The sequence below is a fragment of the Poromitra crassiceps genome (assembly GCF_964638095.1).
Source record: "Poromitra crassiceps genome assembly, chromosome: 1".
NCBI classification, from domain to species: Eukaryota; Metazoa; Chordata; class Actinopteri; order Beryciformes; family Melamphaidae; genus Poromitra; species Poromitra crassiceps.
Window position 1 is genome coordinate 67780663 of NC_139623.1, and position 23332 is coordinate 67803994.

General features: G+C 43.1%; 1 protein-coding gene across 1 annotated transcript in view; it reads right to left on the minus strand.

Annotated features, from left to right (window-relative positions):
* Nucleotides 1-9799: 9799 nt before the first annotated feature.
* The window catches only part of afap1l1b (actin filament associated protein 1-like 1b), a 125103-nt gene continuing 111570 nt past the window's right edge, over nt 9800-23332 (minus strand). The window contains exons 13-18 of the mRNA XM_083649832.1: nt 21483-21561; nt 17001-17109; nt 15365-15523; nt 13813-13979; nt 11125-11250; nt 9800-9887 (exon numbers count right to left, since the gene is read on the minus strand). Coding sequence (XP_083505958.1) covers nt 9861-9887; nt 11125-11250; nt 13813-13979; nt 15365-15523; nt 17001-17109; nt 21483-21561 — 667 coding nt within the window. The 3' untranslated portion in view covers nt 9800-9860. The remainder of the gene's footprint in view (nt 9888-11124; nt 11251-13812; nt 13980-15364; nt 15524-17000; nt 17110-21482; nt 21562-23332) is intronic.

Below are 23332 nucleotides of genomic sequence, written 5' to 3' on the forward strand. Positions count from 1 at the left end.
CCTGTTCTAACTGGAGTGCGTTTCCATAGTGGGATATGAATAATAACGCATGTCGGATCTGTTAAGCCAAGGTGAGCGGACAAATGCAGAAGCAGAGGCTGAGGCAATTGCAAGGTAACAGGGTGTTTTAATAAATGTTCAGGAGTGGCATGTGCCAGATGGAGCTGGCTGGCAGGTAGGCTGGCTGGCAGAGGAGCAGGAGTCAAGTCCGATGGTGATCTGAGCAGAGACAGGAACAGGTTAGAACAGGTAGGCAGAACTGAACAGGATTTGTAGAATCTTAAAAGACAGTTTTTAGACTGGAGCGACTAACTGGATGCAAGTGGCTCCAATCCTGCGATCACACACACCACACACACACATACAGAAAGAAAGAGAGAGAGAGACTAGGAGGCAGTGGGCATGACAGGATCATAAATTAGACATCCGTGTCATCAGGCTATAGCATAGGCTTCAGTCTACACTGAATGAGAACAGTGACTTGCGCTGCTGTCAGAGCGCATTATTTTCGATAACGAGCTGTCGGATTTGTTTCATCTACACATTACAATCACTCATGTAAACCAAAAATCTTTTAATACCTGAAATGAGATGATGCTGTTGTGATATTCATTGTCTCCTGATATCTCACACAAGACACAGAGTGGATGGCGGAGTGGACCGGAGCTGGATTGACTGACATGGGCCCCGAAATGAAAAGGGACTAGGGATGCACATTTTCCACAAATTCCGGAATCGATCATTGATAACGTTAAGGATCAATCAATCGATTAATTGTAATTAAAAACACAAAATTGTCGAAACAATACCAAATGGGTTTTTTCATCAATAAAACCTTTATTTATACAGCAGCAACATATTGTATGTTTCTCACAGCATTGCATAGCATAGCCTATGCTATGAAACATATAAAAATGTAGAGGCATAACTTTTAGACATGTCAACATTTGCCCAGAATCCACGCCACGGCCGCTGCCTAGGTCCAACAGGGGCTCGCTGACCGCAGATTTTCTTTTTTTCTGCTCGCCGTGAGTCGCTTAAACGCTGATGCTGAGTTGCTCAGCTCGAGTCCAGGTGAGACTAGGATCCAGTTGTTGTAGGTGTACACCCAATCACAGATAGGCATCATGTCTTTTTCTATAACACCGCAGATCGATTGGGTTATTTTTTCTGCTGGCCGCGCGTCGCAACTCTTCCTCTTTGAGTTGATGGTGGGTTGCTCCAGGTTTGAGGAAGAGGAGCCAGCCAATTAATCCGAATGAACGCTGTTCAAGTGACAGAGCATCTTATGGCTTGTCTGAAAAGGGCTATAGTGATGTAGACGAGTGTTCGGGTCCGCCTATTACTTACACTTTGTTAATAAAAAAATAAACGAGAGAGTCAGGCTGTAACGTTATAACACGCTTCCACATTTATTACTAGTACGCTCGTCAACAACGGAAGCTTCACTCTCATTCCCCATACACATCCTGTTCAACTCTTGAGGTGACAAACACAGAGCCACGCAGTCTGTTACAGTGATATCATTGCGCCCTCTGGAGGATCATTGAAAAATGATTTGAAAACACCGTTCTACTGACAGAATGCACGAATGCACGTTGCTTTTGTTGTTGTTTTGATCGAGTACATTTTCACATGCTTGAGTAAATGCGAGCGAGCGAGCGAGCGAGTAATCGAGCTTCGATTAATTGTGTGCATCCCTAAAAGAGACGTTTTTCTGTTCAGCTCTGCTCCACTCCGCCTCATGGGTGCCCCGTCTATGTGCCGACAGCCCGCAGTACCGACAGCCTGCAATGCCGATAGCCCACAAGCAGAACCAGCTGAGCGAGGTGTGTCGGTGGACCGGCTGGAGCTAACCTCTCCCAGCCCCCACGCCTAAACCTAATGTCGGCATTGCGGGTGGTCGGCATAGCGGGTGGAGCCGCCTCATGAGGGCAACCATCTGCTCTCATTGCCCTGAAAGTGCTTGAATTGACATGGGACCACGAGCGGGTCTTGAAAGGGTTTCAGTGGGTCTCTAGCAAAATTATCATTTGTTATAAATTTCTGCATTATTTAATTTACAAGAAGTTGAAACAATGAGAGAATGTAGAAGAATTATTGTGTTGATCATAGTTTCACTGTTATCTCTCTACCAACAGTACTACAGATTGACAAAATCATATCTGACAGTAAAACATATTCTCAGATTTGGGCCCGAGAGACAGAATCTCATCAAATGGGGGTCTGTGGCTCTAATGTGAATGAATTAGGGGTCCTTGATATGCCAAAATGTCCATCTTATCACATGGGATCTAAATGGAGCCCGGTAAATTGCTACTGTGTGTATATTGTGTGGTGATTAATCCAATTCACTTTATTTGCTTGTATATATGGTATGTGTGTATGTATGTGGGTGGATTTAATAAAACATTGATTTTAAGGAAATAATTTGTTTCACTTGATTTCATCTTCAAGGGCATTGCTCAGCTTGTTTTCAAGAATAATAGGTCAAATAGGTTGTTTATCAAATTTTGAATGCAACAGTTTTGAGTACAGTATCAATATGATTTATGCAGTGTAATAATTATGCTATTACATGCTATACTTTGGGCCTTCCTCTACAATTATCTGTACAAAAAATGCTATAGCCACTACACATTTCAAACTAAACTACTGAACTGATGTAGATATTAGGCTAAGCTGCCTCATGTGACATTTTATTGAAAACTTCAACTGGGAGCAGAAAAGTGCCTGACTTCATTTGCACCTGTCATCTGCATCCTCTTCCAGCAAACTGCAGTGTGAATCATGTAATAGTTGATATTTCTGTATTAAAATTAATCAACTGTTAATGTTAATGCTAAAAACATGTTTTAGTTATCAGCAATGTTGCATGTTGATGAATTGTTTGAGGTGGGGTAAATAAACCTTTACATCATAAAAAGGTGTGCCCCCAGCGAGATTCGAACCCGTATCTCTCCTGCCAAGAGTTGGAAGATTACATACTCAGCGTTCTAACACTAGCCTATGTCACGTGAAAATCCTGGCCATTTCATTGGCTGTCAATCTGCTACAACAATACACGGCTGGCCTCTATAAGCCCCTCTGGGTTTCTTTCCCTCACCTGCACAATTTTCTTTGTATTAAGATACTTGTACTATCTGTTGTTATTCATTTTTCTTTGTGCAAATAAACAATACATTGCCAATAAGCATTGTAGCAACAGAGAAATGTTTGACCAAACACAGATTTCCAAACTTTTTGTGCTAAGTTTATATATATATATATATATATGGATCTGTATATATATATATATATATATATATATATATATATATATATATATATATATATATATATATATATATATATATATATACATACAGATCCTTTCCCAAAAATTTGAATATCATGGAAAGGTTTTTCCATAATCCCTTTCAAAAAGTGAAACTTTCATAGATTATAGATTCATTACACACAAAGTGAAATATTTCTAGCATTTATTTGTTTCATTTTTCAAAATTGTGGCCTACAGCTCCAGAAAACCCCCAAAACAGTATTTCAAGAAATTAGAATAGTGTGAAGAAAATCAGCAGTTACTTCTCAGTTATGACTGACTCCAGCCTCAGTCCACTCCCTCTGAATCTCCGCCAAATGTTTTAATTGTCTTTGCTTGACAATCCACTGAAGCCCACGGTCATCCATGGTATTTCCATGATATTCCAAATTGTTGGATCATGAGATCATGAGATCAAGGATCTGTATATATATGTGTGTGTGTGTGTGTGTGTGTGTGTGTGTGTGTGTGTGTGTGTGTGTATATATATATATATTGTATATATACTATATATATATATATATATATATATATATATATGTGTGTGTGTGTGTGTGTGTGTGTGTGTGTGTGTGTGTGTGTGTGTGTGTGTCTAGTACTAGTAGTAGTAGTAGTAGTGGTGGTATATTTATTTGTCCTTTCGGAAAGTTGTCCTGCATCTGTAGCAGTCAGACAAAACACAGCACATTCAATCAGACAAGATACAGTACAGTACAGTAGCCTACAGCACAATGTGACGACAATACAACAAACAATTAAAACGAATATGATCACAAAGTGCTTCACACCAACCCCACCCCAGTGGAAAAAAATAAAAAAAATAAATTACAAGAGCACTAGTTATGTGTTCAGAGCTTATTAACTCATTGAGTGCCAGCCACTTTTGGAGAACGGACGCTCCCAGTGCCAGAGTTTCAGAGCGTTTTCAGTGATTTCTCGAGGCCCACAGAATATTGTGTGATATTACTATGTAAACACTGAACACGCACAAAGAACGATGAGACTCTATTCTATCATCTGCAAAAAAAAGTTTATTGATCCCATTTTCCGTTCTTTAGTTATGAGCCGGAGAAGATAGCTTGATTCATCCAAAAACAGCAATTTTTTTCTAGAAGCTGAGATAATTGGCCTTTTGTGAAATTAAACATTTCAAGCACACACTGACTCTGAAGCTAATCTTTTCTAATGTAGTCACACCTCAAAAATAATTTCCTTCAATAAAACAGTTTAGGCCAGGGAATTTTGTTTGGCAGAATAATATTTTTAGCTACAACCAGCAGCGCTGGCCCCTGCGTGCGCTGCTGGTTGCAGCTTCTTGCTGGTCTTGATTTGCTGCTGGTGGGCATCGGATATTCTGGCTTGCGTTTGTCAATCCTGTCCTGCTGCCTGGGTCTGTCTGGGTGTTGCGTGCTGCTCTGCGTGCCCCCCCCCCCCCCCGCCCCGCCCCGCCCCGCCCCGCCTCGCCTCAACTGCACACTCCTCCTCCTGTCTGTGGTGGCTCTCTGCTGAGTTTGCTGTGCGCACAGTGAAGGGTGCGGAACAGCCAGGCTTTTTTACAGCGTTCCGCGTGTGTTTGTCACCGGCAACGATGCTTCCAGTTGAGAATAATAACTCCACGGTGTGGATGTGCGGATGTGCTGTCGCAACCGACACAGAGCGGCTCAATTGTGGGAGCAGATTGGCTGCTGCAGGCACAGCTGCAGTAACGTGCTTCAGCATATCGATGCATACGGATGCGATGCGATTTCCGTTTCCATAACGACTTCTTCTTTGTTTTTTCCTTGCCTTTCTGTTATGTGGAGAGCACTGTCGCCACCTAAGGGTTCTGTAAAATAGGTTATAGACCTCCAATAGCTACAATAGTTGTACCAGAGATGTATCAGGGATTGATCCACGTCCCACCGTCAAAAAACGCAATTGACGACAACCGTCGTCATTGGCACTCTACGTCAGTATTTGAATTGACGACAGCTGTCGTCATTGGCATTCAATGAGTTAAGCAGGCCAATGCTGGATGGTATGAAAGATCTCTGGGCACGGGAGGTCCGCAAAGGCAGTACCCTGTACCTCCGTCCTGATGGCAACAGTTTATATTCAGCGCTGAGAGGGTGTGATGTGTCACTAAAGATTGCCCTCCCCTTCATGGTTACACGAGACTCACAGAGCCGCGTCGTGCTGAGTTGTTGTTGGCCTACAATCTTGCTAGACATATTAACAACCTTATTTAGTTTGTTCTTGTTAGCGATTGACAGTGAGAAAAACAAGCAATAAAGCAAAAACTGAGGATACTCTCTATAAATGAGCGATAGAAAAGAATCATTATGTCTCTGTCCACTCCGAACTGTCGGAGCTTCTGTAGGAAGTATAGTCGTTGTAATCCCTTCCTGTAGATGACACCTGTGTTTGAATCCCATGTCAGTTTTCTATCGATATTTGTATAGCTACATCTACGACTTCAATTTGGTCACCACCAATAACTGTCTGTTGATGTATCCCTCCGTTTGTTCTGAAATCAAAAATATTTTTTTGTGTTTACCTGTAGGAAACTAGCATGACACCAATTTACAAACTCATCCACACATTTATGGTATTTCATTTCATCATTATTTGTGATCAAACCAACAATCACTGTATCGTCAGCAAATGTAACATTGAAAACATCAGTTGAGTTGAGGTTACATTATGTTAGTGTAAAGAATAAAAAGCACTGCTGAGATGACACTCCTTGTGGGGCCCCGGTGTTAGTGATGAGAGGGGAGGACACTGCAGTATTTACTCTAACAGACTGTGATCTATCGGTCAAAAAAGACTCAACCCATTTGATAATCTTGCCATTTACCCCTAGCTGTGACAGCCTTTCCATTAAAATAATTTATGTGGTCTTATGGTATTAAACGCCGACGAAAAGTCCATAAACATGGCGCGAGCATAACGTTTTGGTTGATCAAGATGAGAGTGGATTCTGTATAAAACATACAGGAGAGCATCTTCTGTGCTCCTACCCCTAGTGTACATGTATGCAAATTGCAGTGGGTCAAGTTCAGTTTGCACCTCACTGAGATGATCTAGTATTATTCTCTCAAGACTCTTCGCTGCGATAGATGTTAAGGCAACTGGACGATAATCATTTAAGGCCTGTGGTTTTGATGTTTTCGGGACGGGCACTATAAGTGAAGATTTCCAGGCTCTGGGAACACAGGACGTTTCAAGTGAAATATTAAACAAATTACAAGAAACCAAAGAAAGCTCTTCTCTACACTCCTTCAGTATCCTACCAGCTAATCTGTCAGGACCAGCTGATTTTCTTATGTTAATCCTTTTGAAAGCTGGACGGACTTCTTGTGCTTTTATGATGACTTCCCGACCTGGATCAAGTTGTTGCCTGATTAGGTCTCGCTCAGTGTTGAAGTCTGTTGTCTCGAACCTGCCAAAGAACTTGTTGAGTTCATCTGCAAACATTAAGTCATCCCCATTACTGTTACCAAGGGATTTCCGTTTTTCCCTATCATTGTCATGGGCAGAGTTAATGGGGGGGCCAGGGGGGCCTGGCCCCCCCAGTCGTAAAAAAAAAAATTAAAAAAAAAAAATTGCTCACCATTGTAAATCTCCATCTCACTGTCTGGCTGAATATAATCATACAATTTATATCTACTTTGACAAGTATCTCTTCGCTAAAGCTGTGACAAGGGGGCCTCTGACAGGGCCTTGCTGCAGCCGCCCCCTCCCTCTGGAATGCCCTCCCCAGTCACATCTGACAGGCCAAAACTCATTGTCTTTCATACTCATTATGTCATCTTTTGACCTGCAATATTTATCTCTCTCTCTCTCTCATCTATTTTAATATTTTCTCTCTTTATTAAAGTTGTTTTAAAGTGTCTTTGAGCACAGTCAAAAGCAACATTGAACAGTGAAGCACTATATAATATACATTACATTACTAAACATACAATAATGAGTATTAATGTTCTGTAATTCTACTCATATTCTAATATTTCTTATATTTCCATTCTTATACTTATTAAACAATAATTAGAGAGACTATGATGACGCCAGACTTAAAATGAGATATTCCTCTAAATCTGGCTTCAAACGGGCAAAATTTAAAATGTAAAACGGCCAAATGTTTTGCGTGTACTGCAGAAGTGCCCCCCCCCCAGAGCTAAAAGTCAAACTCCGCCTATGATCATTGTATGCACCCCCTGCCATGCTTGCCTTAAGTTGTGATCCCTCATCTTCCTTTCTATTATTATATTTATATTTATATTTACATCTAATAACAATCTGCCTAATTTCCTTCTGTATAGCTCTTACCTGCTCTCTATCACCCTGCTGAAAAGCTTGCTTTTTCTTTCTCGGTGCTGCTTTCAGTTCTCCATTCATCCATGGTTTGTCGTTTGGAAAAATGGTAATACGTTTCGTTGGTGGTATAGTACTGTCCATACAAAAGTGTATAGTCTGGTATAGTGCTGTCCATACAAAAGTGTATGTCGTCTGTTACCACAGTGTTGAATTCATCCAGGGTCTCGCTGGTATTCATGAAGATGTCCCATGTTGTGCAGTCGAGACATCCTCTCAGACAATCTACTGAATCCTCATTCCATGTCTGGATGGTTTTGAGCTCAGGCTTGCTGGTTTTGAGCCGCTGCTTGTAGAGGGGGATTAAATGGACTGCGTTGTGATCTGAGTCCCCTATAGATGGTTTGGGGTACCCCTTATATGCGTCCTTTATGCTACCAAAGCACAAGTCGAGTGTCCTCTCTCCTCTAGTAGGGCAGGTAATGTATTGGTGAAAGTGAGGCAGTACATGTTTTATAGAGCAGCTGTTGAAATCTCCTAATATACATTTTGGCGCGTCAGGGGCAGCATTTTCTAATTTAACCACAGCAGCATGTATTGCATCTGCAGCAGCCCGAGCTCACGGATGAATATATACAACAATGAAAAATAACTGTGCAAACTCCCTCGGGAGGTAGAAAGGTCTGAATGACACGGACATGAGCTCAATATCCTCAGAACAGTATGAGTCTCGAAGTGTGTAATCCTTGCACCAACTAGCATTTACGTAAATACATACGGTTACATGCTGCCACTCCGACGTTCTGCCACTCCGAAATATCGGCACTCAGAAAGGGGGTCTATATTCCCCGTTTTTCACTAACCTCTCCCAGCCCCCACGCCAAACCTAACCTCCCCCCATGCCTAAACCTAACCTCCCCCAGACCCTAACCCAAAACCTAACCTCTCCCACCCCCACGCCTAAACCTAAGGTCGGCATTGCGGCTTCTAAGGTGAACGACCGCCAGTCCGAATAATGGAAGTTAACGTTCAGAGTGGCAGGGCTTCGGAAAGGCAGAGGAACCCCAATACATACACCTCCACCTGCCTTTTTCCCCCGTCACCAGTGGATCCCGATCCATTCTCACAGGGTCACTAAACCGCGCGACTCGAAGTGAGGAATTGTCAATTGTATCCTTTAACCATGTTTCAGTGAAACACAGTAGGCAGCAGTCTCTGTATTCAGTGAGATACCTCACAGCCGACTGAAGCTCCGTTAGTTGTTTGGTGGAGGGAGCGGGTGTTAGCGAGAATCACTGTCGGGCCCGGACTCTTCGTCCCTACACCCGCACGCCGTCCTCTCCGCCTTCATGCCGGTGTAGCCGCTCCTCCTCTCCTGCACTTGTTCTGCAGCTCCTGGAGAAATGTTGTTACCGGCGTACTGCCTCAACTGCAAAAGTTGTTCCCGGCTGTACTGAAGACCTGCCAGCGAACGTACCGGTCGGCTCAGCTGTGGAAGCTTGCTCCTTTGTTGTTAGCGCTCGTGTCCGAGCTGGGAGCAGCAGGTGTAAAACGAGCATCAGCCAGTATATGTGCGCTATTAAATACATCTTTGATGTCGTCGATGTATGTCAAGCGTAAGGTAATCCACGACAAGTATAGTGTCACACTTTGATCACATGAACGCACATTAAACAATGAAAAACAAGCAAACAAACAAACATATGTGACATGCTACAGACACCCGTCGCCACCGTGCAGCGCCGGACGTTGTCAATAGATAGATGTATGTACACACACACACACACACACACACACACACACACGCACACGCACACGCACACGCACACGCACACGCACGCACGCGCACGCACACGCACACGCACGCACACACACACACACACACACACACACACACACACACACACACACACACACACACACACACACACATAACACTGTGCTGGTGGTATACTAGGTCTGTAATATTGTAATATGTACAGTGGTTTTGAAAGCAGCATGCAGCCAGTACTGTACATGCAGAGGAGAGGAGAATGCATCAGTCAGTCCTCTCCTTCCCCTTCTTCTCCTCATCATGTCCAAATCTTCCTGTCTGTCCTTCCTCCTGCACGTCTTCAGTCTCACACAGACTGTCCTTCCTCCTGCCCGTCTTCAGTCTCACACAGACTGTCCTTCCTCCTGCCCGTCTTCAGTCTCACACAGTCGCGTTCTCTCTCTCTCTCTGTCTGTCTGACAGAGGCGTTGCCTAAGTCCCCTTCTTCGACTCCCACTCCTGGAAACCATGACACAGCACAAAGTGAGGAGATCATCTATCCTCACACACACACACACATACACACACACACACACACGCACGCACACGCACACGCACACAGACACACACACACACACACACACACACACACACACCACACCACACCACACCACACCACACCACACTAGGGGTGTCAAAAATAATCAATTATAAGATGCATCGCGATGCGGATGTGCACGATTCTGCATCGACTCACAAATGTCAAAAATCGATTATTAAGGAAGAAAATAATAATAATAAATAATAAATATATATATTTACAGTATATGTGTGTGTGTGTGTGTGTGTGTGTGTGTGTGTATAGGTGTATATGTGTGTGCATGTGTGTGTGTGTGTGTGTGTGTGTGTGTGTGTGTGTTTGTGTTTGTGTGTGTTTAGTGTCAGAGCATGTGTCATCAAAAGTTTAAACATTTATCATTTCAAGACGGTTTCACGTATCCAAATTCTTTATACAACTTTAGATCAGGGAAGTCCAGAGATGACACACAAAAAGTTTGGGCTTATTCGGGCAAATGGCCTAGGACAAGTTTTTTTTTTTTTTTTTGAGAAAGTCCAAGATGGCGGAAAATCTAGCAGACTTAAATGGGCGTGGTCTATATGGATAGATGCGTATTGATCCAGGGAATCCAGCAGATGTGGAATTTTGATTCTACGCCTCACGGTTCAGCAGTTATGGGTCAATACGCAAAAGGGTCTGTTATAGCGCCACCACCTGGCCAATATGGCTCATTTTTTGTCTCTGAGTAGTGGGGCACATTTCCAACCTATGTGCAAGGTCTGGCTACTGTAGCCCTTACGGTTTTTGACGTGCATGCTGTTTTAGGACGGAATAATAATAAAAATAAACGGAACAGATACAATAGGGATCCACGCACTTCGTGGTTGGACCGGTAATAATAATCGAATAAAATATAGTGGAAGTACATGCAGTTGTTTATTTGGATCATAATACAATGCAATTTGAAATGCACTTTTATTTTAAAAGTAGCCACACAGTGAGAAAAAAGAAAGTGAGAAAAAATAAATCATGTATTGGGAAAAAAAGTGATGGATCGATTGAAGATGCATCGATAATCGTAATCAAATCGAATCGTAGCCCTTTGAATCGTAATCGAATCGAATCGTGAGGCCAGTGAAGATTCACAGCCCTACACCACACACATACACACACACACACACACACGCACACGCACACCTTTGTCTTCTGCATGACGTTGCCTCGTGAAGAAGCGTAAACAGCCGGGGGACGTTTACGAAGCTCGGACGCCGAGTTGACCGGCACACTCTCAATGTAGACTTTCTCCATCTTACTGCCCTGTGCCTATACGCGCACAAACACACACACGCGTACACACACACGCGTACACACACGCACGCACGCACGCACGCACGCACGCACGCACGCACGCACGCACGCATGCACACACACACACACACACACACACACACACACACACACACACACACACACACACACACACACACACACACACACACACAAAAGATACAGTGTAGACAGAAACAGACTTTCACCTCACCTAGCACTGAAATAATCTAAAATGTTGTAATGAATGGGAGAATGAGAGCAAGGGGGGGGGGGGGCGGTATTGCGTTTGCTTTAGCGCAGCATTGTGATGAAAAGAGAGCTGAGCCTGAGTCAGAAGCCAAAGCTCTCGATCTACCAGTTGCTCTTCTTCCTACCCTCACCTATGGGCATCATAATGGATTTCTCAGGAGGGTGGCTGTCATCTTCTTTAGGGATAAGGTGAGAAGCTCCTCCTTTGTTTAGAAAGGAGCCGGTGGGTCGGGCATCTGGTAAGGATGCCACCTGGTCGCCTTCCTAGGGAGGTGTTCCAGGCACGTCAAGCTGGGAGGAGACTATGGACAGACTGAGGGCTAAGTGGAGAGCTTATGGGCCCTATCTTCGCGAAAGCGGTAATTTAGCATTTGCGCTCGTTTAACGCCGTGTGCAATGCAAATTGGGGGCGGGCACAAGCGCATGCCTGTTATAATTGTACTGGGCATAGGCGTGCCACATGCCAAAGCAGGCGTTTCAGCGCTAAAATGTGGGGATAGCGCGCAATTACTTTGCGCTAAGAGCTTTGAAAAGCACCTCTTAGGGGCTAAAACACTTGCTGCACTTGAGCGCGCCAAAATCTCTGCGATGCGCAGAAACGTCATTACGCACAGACGTGCCACCCCAGGACATCAAATTCTGCTGCTAAAAATGGGTAACCAGCAGATTATTCGTTGAGGCAATCAACTATAATTCACTGAGAAACCTTTATCACATCGCAAGGAGGGGTTATGGTAAATGAATTGAGAAAACTTGTACATTATAGCCTACTTGCAATAGGCTATTCACCTTCACCTGCTATAACCGATCTGTCACAAGCTCTCTCCATCTCTCTCTGTCCTCGGCACGAGTCAGCTCAGTGTTTCACCGAGTTTTAATTGAGTCCACTGTAAATCCTCAAATCTTTTCTTTTGCCTCCGCCGTTTACCCGCTGCAAACGTGTTTGTATTGTCCCACCCCAGTCAACAAAATAACCCGAATTGCATCAAAACTCAGATGTTTTTAACAGGTATATGATGTGATGGTGTCGTTATGAGATAGGGATAATATATACAGTCAATAGGCCTACACCTATCCAAATTATGCATGGGGAGAATTACAGCATGCCTCACGCAAACTGTACAGGGAGTGCAAGACGGGGATCTGGTTTGATTGATCTAACGCCCAGGCATTGCCAGGCCACACCTGTGAATAGTTCTGGTTAGTGTCCTCTAGTAAGAGAGTGGCGTCAGCAGAGGACAAAAATGCGAGACTCATTAGCCAATGAACAGCCAGGAATGGGTCTCGTGCTACTTTTGCCTGCTAAAATAAAGCTGATAATGTACAATTTGATTCAAGCGATGAAAAACCCTTTCAAAGTACAACACAAACTGTCTATTTTGCTGCAACTCGACAGTGCTGCTTTTTTTACTCAAGAGTTCCACTTTCTACTTCCTGGAAAAAAACTGGTCCATTGGAGTGAATGGAGATGTCGGAACTCTTCTATTATACGGTTCTGGTGGTTAACACCACCCAAATCCCGTTTGTGCCCTGCATAAATTATTTGATCTAATCTGCATTTGCACCCGTTGTTGTGACGAGTTATGCTTCTATTTCTATGAACGCTTAGAAGCATCTTGTATTAGGAGTAATATTTGTATAGAGAAGGAGTGTATTATTTTGGGTGATCTGAATATGAATTTGCTATTGCCTTCTCGAAACAGCTGCTTAGTGAAATCACTATCAAATTTCTGCAAAGTGTTTGGTTTAAAACAACTAATTAATTAACCAACTAGACTGTCTGCAAATAGCCGGTCCATACTGGATTTGATTTTGGTCTCAGAGCATGAAAAGATTTCCCATTCAGGTGTCCTTGATATTGCTCTGAGTGATCACAATGTAATCTTCTGTACTCGTAAGGTATCTAAAATGCAGATTAATGCTGGAAATCACCGCACTATTAGATGTAGGTGTACTAAAAAATATTCCAGTCAGGGTTTTTAAAAGACACTTTCTGAGAGAGCTTGGGCTGATGTTTTGGGTAGCAAGGATGTTGATGTTGCCTGGAACCTCTTCAAACAGCATTTCATAGCTGTGCTTGATGCTGTGGCTCCAATGATGGAAAGTAGACTTAAACAGAGAAGCGCTAAGTGGATGACCTCTGAGATTTTAAGCCTTATTAGACAACAAGATCTATATTTCAGAAAGTTTAAGAAGTCAAAACTGACTACGGACTATGATAAATTGAAACAAAAGAGCTACAGAAGGTAATCTTCTAGCTGCCTATGAGACAAAAGAGCTGCAGAAGGTCATTTTCTAGCTGCCTACCTTGACGCTGATCTTTGCATCGGTGGGTGGACCCAGGGCGCCTCCAGCCAATGACTTCTTCAGGTTTTCTTTGACCCCAGTCAGTCTGAGCTCTAGTTCCACCCTCTCCTCCTCCTTCTGCTTGCACAGCGCCTCCAGCTGGGCAAACCGCTGTTCCACACCACCACCTGCACACACACACACACACACACACACACACACACACACACACACACACACACACACACACACACACACACACACACACACACACACATTTAGTAGCACCCAGTGATGCGCGGGTCAGGGTTTTTTAACGCCCGCACCAACCCAACCCATCATTGGAGCCAGTCTGCACCGCCCGGCCCGTTAAAATAGGCTATCTGAAAATGACGAACCCAACCCAACCCAACAGCAAACTGCCAATTTAATGTAATATCTCTCTGGACTCACGATGAGCGCAGCAGAGCTCCCCAAGGTGTCCAAACTTGTCTCTCTCCTTCTCTCTCTCCCACAGACAGACACACACATGCGTGCTGGTGTGCGACAACAGTTTTAATGCTTGGATGCGTTGCACGGCTGCTTTCATGTCGTTGTTCTTTCTGCTTCGTCGGTATTACAAACTCAGCTATTATCGATCTTTCCTCAATTAATCCAAGGTCTTCAAATGGAGGTAGCAGGTAGAGGAGGTAGGCTACAGAAACAGTTCTTATGCTTTCCCATTTCTTTTAATTACCTCATGTGCTCTCAATTGGTCACGTAGCCTACTCACGTTGCAGTAAAGTTGACAAATAGTTCACAGTCGAGTCCACACACAAAATCTGCGGTGGCATTCGTTTTATGGACACTTCAAATAATAATTACAGTGAATAATCCTTCCAAAATGTTTGTTTTGAGAGCACATAGGCTACCTCATTTGAAGCGTTTCTTTACTCCACCATGTAGGCTATAGAGAGTAGCAGGTGCACTGCAGATGGCTTCAGACTCGCTGTCTGATTTCTTTTAATTACCTCATGCGCTCTCAATTGGTCACGTAGCTCACGTTGCAGTAAAGTTGACAAATAGATCACAGTCGAGTCCACACAGAAAATCTGCGGTGGCATTCCTTTTATGGACACTTCAAATAATAATTACAGCGAATAATCCTTCCAAAATGTTTGTTTTGAGACCACATAGGCTACCTCATTTGAAGCGTTTCTTTAGTGCAGCAGGTGCACTGCAGATGGCTTCAGACTCGCTGATTGTGTGTACGTGTGAGAGAGAGTTCACATCTTAATAAAGGGTTACTCTGCGTGTTTCACTGCTCTAACAACATTATTTCATAATGTTGCTTTGTCACGTTCTGAGCCTGCCCCGCCAGCACCCGCGATTTTTTCATAATTTGCAAACCCAGACCGCCTGTGGGGCAGGCTAGACCGCCTGCGGGGCGGGCCAGCCCGCGGGACCCGGCGGGTTCTGGGTGACCCGCGCATCACTAGTTAGCACCACAAAGCTCAAGTCTAAGAAGTAGTGATTGTGTGTGTGTGTGGGGGGGTGGGGGGGGGGGGGGGGGGGGGGGGGAGGGGGCTCTGACCTGTGCTTTTCTTCACCTCCCTCCTCTCTTTGCGGAGGGACAACAGTGTGTTTCTGAGCTCCTCCTTCTCATTCTCCAACTCCTCCTTCTGTCTCAGGTAGCGCCTGGCATCCTCCTCTGCACGTGTCTTCCCATACCGAGTTCTATACTGATTCACATCTAACAGCAACACAACCACAATATCAATATCAAATCAAACTATCTACATTACAACACTACGGTAACTATTATGCTATCAACATTACCATGCTAAACTAACTATAATACCATTAACATTAGCATGCTACGCCAACTATTACACTATCAACATTAGCATGCTACGCTAACTATTATACTATTAACATTACCACACTACGCTAACTATTATACTATCAACTTTACCATGCTACGCTATTATACCATCAACAATAGCACGCTGCGCTAACTATTATACCATCAACATTATCACGCTACAATATTATACCATCAACATTACCATGCTACGCTAACTATTATACTGTCAACCAGTTTTGGGCAAGTTACTCAGGAAGTGTAATTAGTTACTTATTACTGAATACTCCTTTAAAAAGTAATACAATTACTTTACTTATTAGCCTACTTGGTTTCAAAAGTAATTAGTTACGTTACTCGTTATATTACTATGTTACTTTCGCTACGACCCTTCCAAAAAAGCGACGTATGTGTTTAGCCAGCTCGTTTTAGAACTGAATCCACTATTGGAACATTAATTAACCTTACAGGAGGAGTCAACAATCAGCCAATAGAGTAACTTGAAGTTACTTAGAGTAGTAACTGTAATATAATTACTTTTCTGAACTTGTAATGCTTTACATTATTAGTTACTGGGAAAAGTAATACAATTTCAGTAACTAAGTTGTAACTAAGTTACTGCCCAACACTGCTGTCAACATTACCACGCTACGCTAACTATTATTATACTCCACTTTATATACCATCAGCATTACCATGCTATGCTATTATACTATCAACATTACCTTGGGATGCTAACTATTATACAGTCAATATTACCAGGCTACGCTAACTATTATACTATCAACATTACCATGCTACGTTAACTATTATATCAACATGACCATACTACCCTAACTATTATACTATCAACATTACCACACTACGCTAACTATTATACTATCAACATTACCACACTACGCTATTATACTATCAACATTACCATGCTATGCTAACTATTATATCATCAGCATTACAATGCTACGCTACCTATTATACCATCAACATTAGCACAGTATGCTGGCTAGAGCGGCGCCATGCGAAGAGCACCAAAGAAGATCAGTCAGTCATTCAGCTAGTCAGCTATTCATGCTGTCAAATGGACACAGGAGGAAGTAGCTTGTGGTCTTTTGTTTGTCTTTTGATTGGAAACATGATGCAGCGAATATATAGAGTTTAGCTGACAATGTCCAGTGTGGGAAGTGGCCGAGGCCATGATCCTCATCACAATGCTAACCAGACATTTCTTTGCTGTCATTATGTTGTATGTATTCTGTCATAGCCACCAAAATCCTAGGACAGAAGGTAGGAAAAGGAAGCAGGGGACAGATTATTGGGACAGAAGTTAGGAAAAAGAAACAGACGAGAGATTATTGAGAGGACTGACTGGAGGCATGTCTCTTGATGGCAACCTGCTGCTCGGTCTTATCAGAGTCTCTGCTGGAGAAGGAGGCGTGGCGTCTCACCTGGCCCAGTCTGCTCTCTGCTGCCCCCTCCTGCAGGGGAAGGGAAAAACAATGCAGCATTTACATAAATCTATGTTTCTATTGACAATAACAAGACAGAAACTTGACATGGTAGAAGTCATAAAATGAGATTTAGATTCATAATCTAAGCATTGTTCCAGAGATGCCCAGGTAGAAGTAAAAGAACACAAAGAAACAAACCGTGTCCCTATAGAATTACATAACATGTGCCATTAGTTAGACATTTTTATCCAAAGTGCCTCCAACATAATTGCATACATTTTCAGCATGGCATGTTGGAATATTGATGTATCATACACAGTATAGAAATAGTAGACATACAGAAGATGTTTTTTGAGAAAGTAAAGTTTGTTAAAAAAAAACATATCACTGAAAAAAGTGTAATTTTTCAGAATACGTCAAAAACACCAATGCTGCCACAATCTGGAACCAGCAAGGCCGTGGGAAGCGGGGATGCTGAGGGTGCTATTGTATTGCACGTTTACAAAAAAAAAAAAAAAAAGTTAAAAAAAGTTAAAAAAAGTTTCATTTAATTTTTGTTGGTTATGTTCATATTCTAACAATATTTTGACTTCAGTAAGTGGCTAATACTGGGTCTTAAGTAGTTAAATTATTCCTATTTTAGGCATTTTACTTCCTGTTGAAAAACAAGGCGGGCCACATTGACAGTGAATGAGGAGTGAGAGGACAGAGCAGTCAGAGAGCACAGCACACGCACACACTTAACTGTGATGATCATGGCTCAAAAAAGGCAAAGCAGCAAAGCCAAATTTTGTATTTCTTTGTGAAGGCGCCGCCGGCAGCAGCAAAAGGGTGAAACTTTTTAACCAATGCAACTGCTGTGACTGCAAGTTGTAGCAGCGCTGTTACCCCGCTAGCCGGGGCCGGGCGCTTAGCTGATGCTAACATTTGAGGCATGATGAAAGATTTCATCAGTGTTACTCCTGGGCGAAAGAACACATTTGGAGTATTGTCATAAGGTAAGACACATCTTTTCATTAACTGCCACCGTGCAGTCAAGTCAAGTCAAGTCAAGTCAAATTTTATTTATATAGCACCTTTCATACACAAAGGCAATTCAAGGTGCTTTACAAAAAAATAATCGAAAAAACAAGCAGCAAAGCAATGCACATATAAAAAACACATAAAAAACACAGCCGACAGTTTTAGTTAAAATATATACTCAAATTAACAAACATGAAACATTATTTCTGTTTTAAATAAGTTACAAGGCACTCTTCAGTATTATTATTACATGTACAGTCCATTTGTTGGAAATGTACAGGAATTTTTTTTAAGAAATTACAGGCCGAGAGAGGCAGTAGTTTAGTAGCAGTTAAAAGCAAGAGTAAACATAAAGGTCTTTAGCTTGGATTTAAAAATAGGCAGAGTAGGGGCAGATCTAATGTGTTCAGGGAGTTTGTTCCAGTTATGAGAGGCATAGTGGGAGAACGCGGCTTCACCATGTTTTGATTTGGTCCTTGGGACAATTAGTAGACCAGTGCCTGAAGATCTCAGGGATCTGGATGGTTCATAGTGTAGAAGCATTTCAGAGATGTAGTGTGGGCCTGACCCGTTGAGAGATTTGTAAACTATTAGCAGAATTTTAAAGTCTATTCTAAGATTTACTGGCAGCCAATGCAGGGATTTGAGAACTGGTGTAATGTGTTCAGCTTTCTTGGTTCTTGTTAGAACTCTAGCAGCCGCATTCTGAATGAGCTGAAGTTGTTTAACAGCTTTTTTGGGAAGACCATTGAAAAGACTGTTGCAGTAGTCTAGCCTGCTAGAAATGAAAGCATGAATTAGTTTTTCAAGATCTTGTTTGGACATATAGCCTCTAATCCTTGCTATATTTTTTAGATGATAGAAGGCAGATTTTCTTATAAGCTTGATGTGAGAGTTGAAATTTAGATCAGAGTCAATAATAATGCCAAGATTTTTTACCTGGTCCTTTGGCTTCAGAGATAGGGATTCGAGGTGAGCAGTAACTTTGAGCCTATCTTCTTTTTTGCCGAAGACAATTATCTCTGTTTTGTCTTTATTAAGTTGGAGAAAATTCTGGCACATCCAATCATTAATTTGCGCAAGGCACTGACACAGTGACTCTATGGGGGCATAGTCATCCGATGAGAGGGCTATGTAGAGTTGGGTGTCATCTGCATAGCTATGATAAGCTATTTTGTTTTTTTGCATAATTAGGCCCAGAGAGAGCATATAAAGGTTAAACAGGACAGGACCTAAAATTGATCCTTGGGGTACCCCACATGTCATTTTGGTTTGGTCAGATGTGTAGTTGCCAATGGAGACAAAGTAGTTCCTGTCTTGCAGATAAGATCTGAACCACTCTAGGACCGTGCCGGAAAGCCCGACCCAGTTTTCCAGTCTGTCCAATAGAATTTCGTGGTCAACCGTATCAAAGGCAGCGCTGAGGTCTAGTAACACTAAGATTGAGATTTTACCTGAATCAGTGTTCATTCGGATGTCATTTATAACTCTGATAAGCGCAGTTTCGGTGCTATGATGGGGTCGGAAGCCTGATTGGAAAGGATCTAGGAGGTCATTGGAGGATAGAAAGGTATTGAGTTGTTGGTAGACAGTTTTTTCGAGTATTTTGCTAATAAAGGGAAGATTTGATATTGGTCTGTAATTGCTGATTATAGAGGGGTCGAGGCTACGCTTCTTTAGCAAGGGCTTAACAACTGCAGTTTTTAGACAACAACTAACTTAGACAACAACTTAACAACTGCAGTCTACTGTATGTCTAAATGCACATGAGCTGTCTATATATAGCCTTCCTGCTGCACTGTGTAAACATGCGTAAAGACGAGCGCGTCTTTACGCAGCTCGGTGGCATAGTCAGTTAACTGTTAGTTTGGTGATCAGATGACCTTGCTTTGCTTTGCTTGTGAATTCTGTCAGTGGTTGATGCTCCAAGATATGTGAACTGTGCGTAAAGGCGCACGGTTACATCAGCTGCTTTGCAAGTATAGTGTTGGTGGTCGCTGTGTGGACGTTGTTTTATTTCAAGTAAATCTGGTTGTTTTATGAGCCAGTGCCCAGCTGCGGCTGACCTGTGTGTGTGTGTGTGTGTGTGTGTGTGTGTGTGTCTGTGTGTGTGTGTGTGTGTGTCTGTGTCTGTGTCTGTGTGTGTGTGTGTGTGTGTGTGTGTGTCTGTGTGTGTGTCTGTGTGTGTGTGTGTGTGTGTCTGTGTGTGTGTCTGTGTGTGTAGCCTACTTTTGATTTGCATCTGCACAGTTTTATCATAATCGTTTATTATGTAAATCTGGTTCCATGAGCCAGTAGCTACCCAACATTACGTGTGTTTGGGTTCGTGGTGTAGTGCTATAAAGATGAGACCAGACATCTGGGGCCGGTTGCACCAACTGGTCTTAACTATGCCTGGTCGTAACTCCTACGTCGGTTTTAGTTAAGACCAGTCTTTAGAGTGGATTTACGCCTGTTGCACCAACACGGCTTACGTCTGGTCTTAACTACGCTGGTCGTAGCAATGCGCGTTCATGTGAATTGCCGGGGAATGCCCTCTGATTGGATGATGTGTGCCTCGCGACCTGCTTGGAGCGCACTGTGCCACTACGCTCTCTCAGCCACTACTGTAACACCCTCCCTCCTCCCACCCTCCCTTGCTCCGGGGGAAAAATGTCGGCGATTGAGCCAGACAGACAGTCTGAATGAAATTGAATGTAACGTTCCCAATTCTATGTATTAAATTCTAAAAAAATTAACGGCAACATTTGGGAAGGCTAAGCCACACAACTAGTTAGTTATAATCTTAACATCGTGCTTCAAAGACGGAGAACTGGCTGTGTTACGACGATGACGGTAAGGATTCAAAAAGGTCTCCGCGGAGACAGGCAGGCCTCCTCCTGACCAGGCGTAAGAGTTATGCCTGGTCGTAGTGAAAATAAGGCTTAAGCCGTCTTGATGCAACCGGCGTAGCTGTTAGGTCGTAAAGTTACGACCAACTTAGCTTAAGACCAGTGTAAGACCAGTTGACCAGCAACCGGCCCCTGTACTTGAACGTGCAGCAGCTTTAGTTGTCAGTTGCAAGACAGCCCGACATATTTTTCGTTTCATCTCCACAGCACCCACCACTTAAAACTACTTCCCACGGCTATGGGAACCAGCTGCTCTACGTGGCACTAACAATGCCGAAGTTAGGAAGTTTGGGCCAACTAGATAAAAAATGTAAGCAGTAATAACTGCGTATGGCGATTTGGATAAAGGTGTCTATTAAACAGTGAAGAAACAGAAAGGAAAGCGGTCAGAGCGAGAAACAATGATAAGGAAGATTTGCAGGTTCAGCAACTTGACTGGTGTGTTATGTTATGCGACTGGTTCAGACGTTGAAGATGTTTCCTCACCAAAATACTTTCATAGACCTCGTCATACATTCTGGAGTCTGTTGAGGCACTACTGGATGACGTAGTGGTGGTAGCCCACCTGAGAGAGAGAGAGAGAGAGAGAGAGAGAGGACAGGATACAAAGCTATGATCAATTACAGGCAACAGAAAACCCCAAAGATACATCACATGCGCAGGCACGCACTCGCTGCAACACATTCTCACAGACAATTGTAAAATAGCAACGTTGCTATTTTACAATTTCGGCTCCAAAATTGTAAAATGGTAACGTATGTTTTTTTTTCTCCCCCATTTATTTACCAGGGACGGTGTGCATGAATCAACATGTCAGTTTGCACATCCATGTAAATGCACCAGAGTTCCACCAAGAGTGAGGAGAGAGAGGAACAAATACACAGCACTGTTTGTTTTCCTCGACAAGACATGGTCACTTCTAAAGCGATCTGAAATCATATAGGATTGTCTGAAGTGTGTTGTGCTCGCAGGAGCTGGTTTGGTTATGAAATATGATTATTAATAATTATGAATTATTAATATTCATAAATTTATTAGATTTGACAGAGGATATTGTATTCTCTGTAAGATTCGGGGCACCACTGTAGTTAAGGCTACAGACCTGTCTAAAAGTCAATTATGACTAGATTAGACACCAAACCAAATTGTCATATCAGTCTCATAGTGATATAATGTACATTGTACAGTTGATTGAAGGGTCAAAGTTCGTAAGCTTCTGTCACAGATTTCCACAGATAAAATACCTCATGAATAATAACCAAGATTCATAGCATTATGTAATAAAAAGATTTAATAAATCACAATATCAATTGACATTAACACAATGATTAAAATATCAGTTCATCACATTTACTTTACAACTAATAGTCTACCACATCTATAGCTAATAACTAATATGAATAAGCATTATATCAATTGTGTGTGTGTGTGCCTGTGTGTGTGTGTGTGTGCAGTGATTTAAGTCTGCCTGGCGGAGGCAGGCTTGAATGTGTGTGTGCGTATGTGGGTGTTACTTAGCATTTGTGTGTGTGTGTGTGTGTATGTGTGAGAGAGAAGGAGGGCGGAGAAGGTGGAGTGTCTTATGTCACCCCAGGATTGGCTGAGGGGCGGTCTGGTCGTGTGAAGACCGCCTCCTTTTCAAAATGGCGGTTTTGTCAGTTTGGTGGAAGGAGGGAGAGGGGGATCGACGGGGGGAGAGAGAGAGGGAGAGCAGGGGAGAGAGAGAACACGCTGGTGGCCTCAATTCTCACAGATCGCTAACAGTCACATACAGGATACTGTAATCAACACATATGATAATGCATTTTAACCCCTAACTCTGCCCAGAACCATTAAACCATGAATGAACTCTCACGTGTGTTCCACTCTGTGGAGCGGGATCCTGTTGGTTGGGGAGAGTTGTCCTACGCGCAGTAGGGAGGATGGCTTTGGGTTGTGGGAGCGATGGCCTGCAGCGCGGTTCACCCTGGCTTGGAAAAGCGGGCAGCGGACGTCTGCTGGGGGTGCAGATGATGCCGGGGGTTGACGTGCAGTCTCTCTGCTCGTTGAGTCGAGGGTCGTGCTGTGCTCTGTGGTCCTTCTTTGTGGCTGGTTGCAAGCCACGGGCTGTCTTGGGCGTCTTTCGTCTGCAGCAGTTGGTTGGATCTGCTGCGGTGTGTCTTTTCTTCAGCCGTTGGTTAGGCGGTCTTGCCTGGAAGCTTGATCAACAGCCGGCGTTGTGCCAGGCTGTGGCAAGTCTGGAAGCGTAAGGAGGGTTTTCCCTGCGACTTATAACGCTAAACCGACTTAAATTAAACTGAGATTAAGTAGAGCTATCTCAGTTACGCATGCTATGT